General features: G+C 36.4%; 1 protein-coding gene across 3 annotated transcripts in view; it reads left to right on the forward strand.

The window, feature by feature from the left end:
• ANLN (anillin, actin binding protein) overlaps nucleotides 1-12,243 on the forward strand; it is a 54,261-nt gene that overhangs the window by 34,505 nt on the left and 7,513 nt on the right. For all 3 annotated transcript variants that reach the window (XM_068549303.1, XM_068549302.1, XM_068549304.1), the window contains 2 exons: nucleotides 8,547-8,633; nucleotides 11,934-12,041. In XM_068549303.1, the coding sequence (XP_068405404.1) occupies nucleotides 8,547-8,633; nucleotides 11,934-12,041 (195 nt within the window). The remainder of the gene's footprint in view (nucleotides 1-8,546; nucleotides 8,634-11,933; nucleotides 12,042-12,243) is intronic.

The raw sequence follows: 12,243 nt of genomic DNA on the forward strand, positions 1-12,243 counted from the left end.
GCGGGGGGAGCAAATATTTGTTCTAATACCTTGTGGTTATGTAGGAGAATATTTAAGATAGTTAAGTTTAGATGTTCTTTAAATTGGTGGGAAAAATGGAAGACCTTGTATATTCACATAATAATCCCATTTGATTAAATTTGAGAGAGTAAACAAGTCTCCCATATCCTACCAGAGACAATCAGTGCAAGGGAACATTTGCTTATCTTACCGGTGTCTTGACCAATAAAGATAAGTCACAGGGTTATCTCTGAGATCCCCTTCAGAATGAGATTTCTGTTGAGGTTAACCCAGAGTGTTTGCTCTATAAATTTAGGATACCGCTAATAACGGATTGCTTTCTTATTTGAGGTTATAGATATCTGATGTAAAGTCTGACGTCCTGGAATTTAAATTATGAATTTCAATGAGTCACACTCTCAAATCCTTTCTTTGAATAGAGAATCCAAAATAATCATAGGTTTTACTATACTTTTATGGATAAAGGGAGAAGCATATCCACAACTCATCTTCTGACTTAAAGAAATGTCATAGATATTTATACCTTCCAGGAAATAGAGATGTCAATTTAAATAGTATTAGGGCAAACACCTGTGAGGTAAAACAACTGATTAGCACTGTAGAATTTTGAGGTTGTAGGAGGAGTGATTAAATGTTCTGGTGTGTCCAAAGCTATCCTGGTTTATGCCTGTTGGTCTGGTTTAATTATTAACAGGTATAATTATTCTCGCTCAGAAATATCCTGACGTATAAAAAATTACACAGTCACCCTGATTATAGGGTACATTTTACACCTCTTAACGATAATCTTTGAGGTGTTGATAATCTTAAAAGACCATTTTGTTAAACAGAAAACAGAATAGGATCATACATTTTCGCACGTCTCCACACTTGACAGGGTGTGGTGACATTGACTCTTATGTGAATATTCTCAGTTCACTTCAGGACAAGCTTCTAACCAAGAATATTGTCTACTTTTCACAGCTGTAGAGTAAGAGGGAACATTTTCTTCTCATCTTTCTGAGATTCTTCTTACCAGGAGCGTTCTCTGGGCTAAATGGTAGAATTGTATTAATTAGCATTGAGAGGCTAAGGAACTTAACATTGACAATATAGAAAAGAAAACGGCAAGGGAATTTATAACAATTATAATAATGAGGCGTATGATGTTTTGACTCTACATTATAGATGCCTTTGAAATTCAGAAAGTTGAAGGTTTATTTTATGGAGTTAGTCTATTGAAATCCATACTTTTTGGCCAAGAATCCCCCCTTTAACTTACCTTTATTAGGCTGGAGGACTAAATTTTTGGAAACCAACCTTACAGTAAAAACTTTCAAATTTAGACTGAACTAAGATTATTCCAACCAGGGTGTCATTCTTCTTCACTGGGCAGCAGGAATGACAGACTAAAGCATCCCCCTTTCTATCTTGACCCAGAAGTCAATATGACTTTAAATATTTGGATGTTACCATTTTACTCTAATGATACTTCTCCAATTGAATTTTTCTTATATTTGTAATCTTTAATTCACATTCAGAATCATTTAAAATTATCACATGTACTTAAGCAGCTTTTATAATTTAAAAGATACTTTTGACATGAGGTCTCTTCATTATTAATAGACTGATAAGAATGATTTATTTTAAAATATTTCTTATGTGAATATTTTCATGCTAGACAGAAAGCATGATTTTATTGGGAAGAAAATATCAATCCCTCAAACTTCCAACTAGTAAGAGTAACATAGTCTCAATTTTAGGCACTTAGTTTTTGTTCTGTCAGCTTATGCTTCATGTATTTTAAAGCTATGCTATTAGGTGCATAAATATTTAAGATTATTATATCTTCTTGATGAATTGTTAACACTTTATCTCTGGTAGTCATCTTTATCTTAAGGTCTACTTTGTCTGTTATTAATAGAGTCACATCAGCTTTTTTATGGTTAGTGTTGGTATGGTATATCTTTTTCCATTCTTTTTTTTTTTTACCCCCTGGCCCGTGCCACGTAGCATGCAGGATCTTAGTTCCCCGACCAGGGAACCCATGCCCCCTGCAGTGGAAGCGCAGAGCCCTAACCACTGGACTGCCAGGAAATTCGCTCTTTTTCCATTCTTTATTCTCAACCTGTCCCTATATGTCAAAGTAGTGTCTCATAAGCATATTTTATGGTCATATTTTGTTATTCAGTTTAACAATTTTTTGTCTTTTCGTTAGAGTGTTTAGTATGTTTATATTTAATGCAATACTAATATGGTTGGGTTTAGTCTACCACAAAGCAAGCATACTTACAGCCTACAGGCAAATCTGGCTCTTGGCCTGTTTGTTTTTTTAAGTTACTTTTGTCACAATTAATGAACTGATATTGATATATTATTAACAAAAGTTCAGCAGCCTGTTTTTGTAACTAAAGTATTTGACACAATCATGCCCATTTATGTATTGTCTATGGCTGCTTTCATGCTACAATGGCAGATTGAATAGTTGTGACAGAGACTGTATGGTCTTCAAAGTCTAAAATATTAATTGTCTGGGCCATTACACGAAAAGTTAACAGACCCTGGTCCTACTATTTTGTTCTTTATTTTTTATTTGTCTCATCTGTTCTTTGTCATTTGTTTTTCCTTTCTTGACTACTTCTAATTGAGTATTTTGGTAATCATTTTTATCTTTTCCATTGGCTTTTTAGCTATACCTGCCTGTATTCTTTTTCAGTTATTGCTAAGGATTACAATATGCATCCTTAAACTATTACTATTACTACAGTCTATCTTGAAATACAGTTATTCCACTTCATGTACCTTACAACAATTAGAACCTTGCAACAGTATAATTCCATTTGCCCACCCCATTATGTTTTAATTCTACCCTTGTTATAAACCCCAATGCACTGTTATTTTTTAATCAATTTTTAAAAGAAATTTTAAAAATATATTTTAAAGAATTGTCATTTATATTTATTGGTTCTTATGTTCTTCATTCCATCTTGTAGAGCCAGGCTTCCATCTAGGATTATTGCCTTCTCAGGAAGAAGTTTTTTTTGTTGTTTGTTTGTTTGTTTTTTAATTTTTTGTAATATACTTCTGATGGAAATGAATTCTCTAACTTTTGTTTATCCAAAGATGTCTCTCTTTACATTGTCTTAATTTCTGAAGGATATTCTTCTTGGATATAGACTGCTAGGTTGGCAGGTTTTTTCTTTCACCCACCCCTTTAAAGATGCCATTTTATTGTTTTCTGGCTTTGATTGTTTCTGATAAGAAGTCAGCCATCATTCTTATCTTTACTGCTTTTATTTTTTATTTTTATTTTTTTATATTGTCGGCCACGCTGCTCGGCTTGCAGAATCTTAGTTTCCTGATCAGGGATCAAACCCGGGCCCCTGGCAGTGAAAGTGCCGAGTCCTAACCACTGGACCGCTGGGGAATTCCCCTTTTCTGATGTTAATATTTTAAAATATTTTGATTTGTGACAGTTTGACCCTAATCTGCCTCGGTGTGGTTTTCTTTGTCATACTGGGTTATTTCTTTATCATACTAGGTTTCAATGACCTTTACGGAGCTGTAGTTCATGTGTTTCATACGTTTTGGCAAATTCTCAGCCATTATCTCGTCAAGTATTTCTTCTGCACTGTTTTCTTTTCTTTCTAGGACTCCAATTAAATGTATGTTGGACTCTTGACTATGTTCCTACAGGTCTATGGCACTCTTTTTGTTTTTAATTTTCCTTTGTGTTTCATTTTGGATCATTTCTATTTACCAGTCTTTGAGTTCATCTATCCTTTTTTCTAATGTGCCTCAGTTTCCTGTAAAGCCCATCCAATGAATCAATTTCAACTTTTTTTTTTTTATTCTAAAATTTCTATTTGGATCTTCTTTAGAGCTTCTATTTCTCTGTCAAAATTCTCCCTCTTCTCACCCATTTTTGTCCATCTTTTCCTCTAAATTCTTTAACAAATTATAAATGTCTCTGTCTTGTAATTCTAACATCTAGATCATCTGTGGATCTGCTATTGACAGGGTTTGTTTTGTTTTCTTTTGATGAAAGGCCACCTTTTCCTGCTTTTTCATGTCTTGTAAAACTTTTAAACCATAGGCTAGATGTGATGTGATGTGATGTGATGTGATGTTATGTTGTTATGTAATGTTATGTTATAAAAGAACAGTAGAGACTGAAGTAGGTGGTAATAACACCCTCTTGTCTCTCAGTATAATCAGAAGTTGAGCTGAGATAGTGCTTTAGTTAGTTGGGTTCAACGCTTGTTTCAAATGCCTTGAGAGTGAAGTTAGGCCCCTCCTTTCAGTAGAACTTTGAGATCTAAATTCTGAAAGTCTACAAGATTTCTTTTTGCTTTCCAGATCTGCCTCTGGCTTGTGGCATTAGCATTTACTCAGCAAAATTCTGGGGAGTAGGGGAGATTGGCAGGTAGGGAGGGCTAGCTCTGACCCTAGGCTCTTTTGAGATGCTCATCTAGGTAGACAGTCTTCACTTAGCTGTTAAAGACTTCACTGGTTTTTCCTTTTCCCTGCAAAATTCATTGCCTATTGCCATCATGCTCCTCTGTCAGTTCTTGCTCCCAGGGAATAAAGTGGCCACCCCTGATTTGGCTCACCCAGGAAGGGTACATTCCTTACTGGAATTTGGTCCATTAATTTTTTTTTGCTTGCACAACTCTTAGATAGCTTTAAGGAAAATAAGATATTCTTAGCTTATCCGTTGTTTTCTTGTTGTTGCAGTAGAATGGTGGTCTTTTGTGACCTTTCACATCCTAACTGGAAGTGGAGCTCTGAGCACGTAATGGAAGTAGAACTCCTTTCTATGTATCCCCCTAACCAAGCACACTGGAGTAGATTTAATGGACAGAATTTAGATATACTTTTGTGTGTGTCTCTGTAGCTAGCAAATCAGCCATGGTTGGGAGTGAAGAGTCATTACATCATGACAGTAATTGCATCTGGTATGGATTTAGGACATTCCAGACCATCTTCGTATTGAACTTAAATGTCTTTGTCAGATAGATTTCAACATTGGCTTTCACTACTAGGTCTATGTTTGTGGCTTTCTACCCTCTCTGTAATGCAGACTTGTGTTTGATATGAGGTCCTTAGTTTTAGAAATCTGCCTGGAAGTAAAATGGTACAAGCATTTGATGAAAATTATCATCATGAAATGTATTAGCTCTACATTATATACATTATAGAGCGACTTTATTTTTATCTATGTATAACCTACTAGGTAATTATTGCTCAGATAACTTTTGTTCTTTGGTGTTAAATTTATATGTATGTGTACGTATATGTAGATGATATGGCATGTATCAGTACTTCATTACTTTCTATGGCTGAGTACTATTGCATTATGTTATATACTACACTTTGTCCACTCATCTGTTGATGGACATTTGGTCTGTTTCTTTTTGGCTATTGTGAATAACACTGCTATAAACTTGGGCATACAATACCTGTTTGAATACCTGTTTTCAGTCTTTGGGGGTCTATATCTAGGAGAGGAATTGTGTGGTTATATGTTAATTCTGTTTAACTTTTTGAGGAACCACCAAACTGTTTCTCATAGGTCCTGAACCGTTTGACATTCCTACCAGTAATGTCGGTTCCAGTGTCTCCACATCCTTGCTAAAGCTTGTTATTTTCTATATTTTTGATTATAGCCGTCATAGTGGGTATGAAGTGGCACCTCATTGTGGTTTTGATTTGCATTTCCCTAACGACTAATTTTTGGGTTTGGAGCGGGTTTTTTTTGGCTTATACAACAGAAGTTTATTTTTTCACAGTTCTGGAGGCTAGAAGTCTAAGATCAGGGCATTGGGAGGGTTGGTTTTTTTCTAAACCCTCTCTCTTTAGCTTGTAGATAGCTGTATTATGTGTCTTCACATGGTCTTTCTCTGTATGTGTGTCCAAATCTTCTCTTTCTATGAGGACACAGTTACATTGGATTAGGGCCCATCCTAATAAACTAATTTAACCTTAATTACTTCTCTGAAGACCCTATCTCCAAATACAGTCACATTTAGTGGTATGGGGAGTTAGAACTTCAACATGTGAATTTGGTTAGGGATGGGGAGGAGACACAATTTAGTCATAGCATGGTTTAAGCTATAGCATGAGTTTGGGGATTATAAATGTTGGAAACATACTTGTATCTAAGGAATAAGGAAAGCTTTATAGATACAGAATGATTCAACTTTAAAACAAGCAATAAAAAAATCTGCTTTCAATAACTTATTGTTGGTTTTGTAATTTAGCTTATGTTTATTTTGGTTCAAAGCAATGTGCTTCCAATAAAAGAATCAGATTCCTTTTTACTCATTCCTCAGTAAATGGTTCTGAACACAATGGCAACTTGAGATTTCCATTGAAATCTTCGTCCTTATCCTCACCTTCATCATTATTGTCGCCATCATCATCAAGCTAACAATTATTACCTAACGACTATTGATGTTGAACATCTTTTCATGTGTTTGTTGGCTATTAGTATATCGTCTTTGAAGAAATGTCTATTCAAGTCTTTTGCTAATTTTTAAGTTGGATTGTTTGGAATGTTTTAATTGAGTTGTCTTTTTATTGTTGAGTTATAAGAGTTCTTAATGTATTCTAGATACTAAACCATTATTAGATACATGATTTGCAAATATTTTCTCCTGCTTTGTACATTGTCTTTTCACTTTCTTATGCTTTGATACACAGAAGTTTAAAATTCTTTATTGTAATAAATAATACGTAACATGAGATCTACCCTCAACAAATTTTTAAGTGTACCATATTATTAACTATAAGCACAATGTTGTGCAGCAGATCTCTAGAATTTTTTCATCTTGGATGACTGAAAGTCTATACCCATTGAATAGCAACTCCCTTTTCCCCCCCTCCTACCAGTCCTTGCCAACCACCACCCTACTTTCTGCTTCTGTTGAGTTGGCTACTCTTGATACCTCATACAAATGGAATCATGTAGTATTTGTCCTTTTGTGACTTATTTCACTTAGCATAATGTCCTCAAGGTTCATCCATGCTGTAACACCTGACAGGATTTCCTTCTTTTTTATGGCTGAATAAAACTCTATTGTTTGTATGTACTACATCCCCCCACCTCCCCCGGCTGCCTTCTTTTTTTTCAATAGGAGTATTTGGGTATTATTTGACAAAACAAACAATGTTCTTTAAGCAAACATTTATTGAATGTCTGGATATGGTTTGGCAATAGGATATGGAAACAAACATGAGAAGGACACGATAATTGACCTCAAGGATCTGCTGTGCAGAGGTGTGGGGCTGTAGGTTAGGACACATAAGAAAATATACACTGAGAGTCTCAAGGCCTAAAAGACAAACTTTGGGCTCTGAGAAGAACAGGATCTGGATGGCCTAGAGTAGTTTCATATACAGAAGTGGGGAGAAAGGAGACTATACCACATTTTCTTTGTCTATTCAGCTGTTGATGGGCATTTAGATTGTTTCCACCTCTTGGCTGTTATGAAGAATGCTGCAATGAACATGGGAGTGCAAATATCCCTTTAAGAGCCTGATTTTGATTCTTTTGGATAAATTCCCAGAAGTGGGGTTGATTGGTTATATGGTAGTTCTATTTTTAATTTTTTGAGGAACCTCCATACTGAAAAGTTTTTCATTTTGATGAAGTTTAATTTATCTGTTTTTTCTTTTGTTGCTCATGGTTTGGTATTATATCTGAGAAGCCACTGCCAAATTCATGATCATTGAAGATTTACTCCTCTGTTTTTCTTCTAAGAGTTGTATGGTTTTAGCTCTCACATTTAGGTCATTGATCCATTTTGAGTTAATTTTTGTATGTGGTATGAGGTAGGGATCCAACTTCACTCTTTTGCATGTGGCTATCCAGTTTCCCCAGCACCATTTGTTGAAAATATTGCTCTTTCCTCATTGAATGGTTTTGGTACCCTTGTTGAAAATCAATCTGGCATATATGTATGGGTTTATTTCTGGACTCTCAATTCTATTCCTGTGGTCTATATATCTATTCTTATGCCAGTACCACGCTGTTCTGATTACTGTAGCTTTGGATTGGTTTGAAATTGGGAAGTATGATTCTTTCAACTTTGTTTTTCTTTTTCAAGATTGTTTTGGTTATTTGGGGCCTCTTGCAATTCCATATGAATTTGAGGATCAACGTTTCCATTCTGCGGTTCACTATTCTTTATTGCTGAATAATATTATATTGTCTTAATATGCCAATTGGTTTATCCCATCTTCTATCAAGTATATTCTGTTGATAGGGAATGGATAAACACATGTATTCTCTTCTTAAATCTGTGTTTTCTTTATCACATTACTTGGGACTTAGGGTTCTGCTTTAATCAAGCTCTACACTGAGTGAATTTATTCTTCAAAAGCATTTGTTGCTAAGGAACCAGTGGCTTTTGGGCCACCTATTTTATATTCCAGCTTTAGAAAATACTGTGTTTTCAAGACATAATATTCTCTATTCATGATTTATACATGTTTTATCAAGAAAAACTGTTTTACAAATAATTTACTCTCTTTCTTCACAGGTACCCTTTCTATGTCCTTTGGAAGGTCATATTTACTTAAAAATAAAGTGTCAAGTGAATTCAAGTGTTGAAGAAAGAGGTTTTCTAGTAAGTAACATCACTGGATCTATATTTTCTTTTTTCCATTTTGTGAAGCATAGACTTGGTTTCCCATAAGAATGGAAGTCTGTGTGACTAAGTGATAAATTGGTTCAAATTTGTTGCATGTCCACTATATGCCAATCACTGTGCTGGTGTTAGAATATAATAGGCCACAGAAAATAATCCCTCCACTCAGGAACTTTTAGTGTAATCGGGAGAAATACAAGTGAACAGTTAAGTACAATACAGTACTATAATGGGAGAAAGCATAGCGTGCATGGGTGTAAATTGGTGGGACACCAGGTCTTAGGTATGAGTGGGAAGGCTTAAAGAAAGGTACTGGAAGTAACTTGTAAACTGCTAGCTGAACAAGTGAGCCAGAGGGAGAGAAAAGGAAGAAGTGCTCCAGATGAAGGGAAAAGCATTACAATGGCCTGGAGGGCCCTTCCCTCTCTCACCCCCACCAGAGAAAAAGATGACACATTTAGATAGTGGCATGTATTTCAGGGTAGCTAGAGCTTAGAGTCTGAGTGTGTGTGTGGAGAAGGGGTAGTGAGAGGAGTGATTGGGGAGGAAGGTGGGGTTAGGGGAAATGGAGCCAAGTGTTAGAGGGTCTTTTAAAGCCTTCCGACTTTATCCTGAAGTCGGTTGGGTACTCTTGTAGGATTTTAAGCAGAGGATTAACATCAAATTTGGGGTTTAGGAAAGTCATTCTGACTAACGTGTGGAAGTGGACTGGGGAGTGGCAGAACTGGAGAAGATTAGTGAAGAAACTGAGTTACTCCATGAGAGAGGGGATGGGGGCTGGCAGTCAGGGTGGAGAGAAGGACCCACCGTGGACAGATGAAGGAGGAAGAAGTGCAGACCCTAGTGGTTTGGCTGTAGGGGTGGAGAAGCAGAAGTAAGGATGTCACCCAGATCCCTGCCTTGCACAACTTGTTGGGTGGCAGTTGATTATACTGAGATAAGGGGGAGGAGCATGTTTGGGGTGGAAACCGTTTTTCCCCCAAATTTTATTGTGGTAAATTGCAAGCATACAGCAACATTGATAGAATTTTACAATGAACGCCTGTACAGCCAGCATGTAGATTTTGCCTTTAACATTTTTTACTGTCCTTGCTGTATCATGTATCTACTACCTAGCTATCCTTCTAGCCAGTCCTGAAAATATCATATTTTGGGGGGAAGAATTTCAAAGTATATTGTAGACATTAGCATGTTCCCGTGAATCTTCAGTGTACATCCCCTGAGTTCTGACACAGGCATACGTCTGTGTAACCCAAATTTCTATTAAGATAGACAATATTACCCCAGAAAGTTCCCTCATGCCCCTTGTCAGTCAGTCCCCACCCAAGGTAGGAAGTTTTAATGAGTTAAGTTTTAAATAACTTGAATTTTAGATGCGTACAGACACGTTTCAGAGTTTGAGTTTGGAGCTCAAGATAGACATTTTAGATGAGGTGAAGGTTTGGAAATCTGCAGCAGAGAGATAGTAATGGAAGCTCAGGCAGCATTGAATAGCCAGGAGAACACTAACATTTAAGCCACAGACCTAGGAAGAGAAGCTCTCAAGGGAGACTACAGGGAGGGCAATGGAGAACTTAGTATCATTGTTGCCAGGGGAAGAGAGTCTGCAAGAGGGAGTGGTCAAATTAGATAAGGATCTATTAGACACTGTTGGACTTATTAAAGAAGTTGTCATTCTAGTCTTGTTGAGAGCAGGAGCTAGATTGCAAATGGTTATAAAGGGAGTGGAGGGTGAAGAATGGGAGTGCAACAACTCTGAAACAAAGTTTGGCTGCAGAGGGGTAAAGAGAGTGTGGTCCCTGCAGAGGTATGTAGGGTGAAAGAAGGATTTTGTTGACGTTTTATTAAGATTGGAGAGATTTGAGCATCTTTAAATTCAAATGGGTAGCTTCTAATAGGGCCAAAGAGGGCAAAGGTAGAGGCAATGGGGAACCTGCACTTTAAGAAATAACACATGGAACAAGGTCATGAGAGTGAGAACAAATAAGACCCAAGCCACGGTTCATGATCTTGTACAGAATTATACTTTTCCCATTATCAGAGGTGGAAAGTATGTGTGTAGAATACACAGAAGATTGTGGGTGTGGTACCACAAGTAGAGAAAATCTAATAGCTTCGGTTTTCTTTGTGAAGCAAGAATTTGAGCTATACAAAAGATATCACAAGTCAATTTGCAGTTGCTGACAAAGGGCACAGAAAGAAGAGGTAGATTGTACAGAAATTCCAAGCGGCCAAGGTGACTATAAATCAGACTTCGTAGCTTTTTTCACATGTAAATCCAGCAGGTGGCACTAGATATTCTTGGAAAAGTGTCTTTATAAATTTCTGACTTGAAAGCAGTGTTTACTTACTGACCTTTTCCTTTAATGTAAATATTTTCATATTTTACTCTAGATACCTTTAGCCCCTGATATACTCTTATGACATTCATTTGCCTAAAATGTCTGACCTACTTAATGTTTGAGCAGGGCTCTTAACTACTTTAGAGTTAGATGTTTTCAGGTTTACTCTATCTTGAATCCTATAGGCCATTCTTATCACATCCACACTTACAGAAATGTGGTAAAAAAAAATTACTCAGGACTCCCCCAAATAACTTCTGTCCCCTGTCTAAGCAATGCCTTTTAATTACTTCTAACCTCTATAAAAAATAGAGGTAGTAATTGAAATGGTTCAGTTGCTTGGTTCAGTTTTCCTTCCTGATGTGCCAGGGACAGCTGGAAGGAAGGAGACTACCAACCAGAGAAACTTGCTAAGTGATTCTAAAATGGTACTAGTCTAACTCTGCCAAGACTGATGAGCAGCAAGAAAAGTATGTTCTGGTTTAGCTAGAAGGTTCCAGTTCTGCTTTGTGACCGTGTGTTGTCATCTAATTTCCTTGGCCTTCAGTTTCCCCAGCTATAAAAATGAAAAAGCTATCCTCTTGTTATTTTTCTCTGATTATAGTAGGGGGTAGTGATAACTTGTATTATTTTTATCCATCAAATTTTTCCTTTTCTATTACCTTTATGATGTAAAAGGTGAATGTAAACACAAAAGGGAGCTGGTGAGTCATTTGTACTAACTTTGTGCTTGAGATTGAAATAACAAGATTCCTGGCCTTGATACAGAGTAGAATAAAAATAAACTTAAGTACTTTATAAAAGAGAGAAAAGAAAAAGAAAATCATGCAAGTAGATTTTGAAGCATGAAATATGTCAACATACTGAGGTTTAATGTATAGAAAACATTTAATTGATCCTCAAGTTTCTAAAGTCAGTATTTCATTGACTTTTCCAGACCATATTTGAAGATGTTAGTGGTTTTGGTGCCTGGCATCGAAGATGGTGTGTTCTTTCTGGAAACTGTATCTCTTATTGGACTTATCCAGATGATGAGAAACGAAAGGTAATATTAATACTGATGGTCAGTGGTGAAAGCCCTAACTGATTTTCAGGGAATATTTCATGCAAGTGTTCCCCGTGGCCCCCATCAACCACCCAAATGCCCCGTTAAAAATATTTACTAAGCCATTAAAAATGTTCTTGTTGAAAGACTAGTGAGTGTGTGTGTGTGCATGTGTGTGTATTTGTATAAAAATTTTATATCT

Source organism: Eschrichtius robustus, chromosome 8 (genome assembly GCF_028021215.1).
Source record: "Eschrichtius robustus isolate mEscRob2 chromosome 8, mEscRob2.pri, whole genome shotgun sequence".
Classification (NCBI taxonomy): domain Eukaryota; kingdom Metazoa; phylum Chordata; class Mammalia; order Artiodactyla; family Eschrichtiidae; genus Eschrichtius; species Eschrichtius robustus.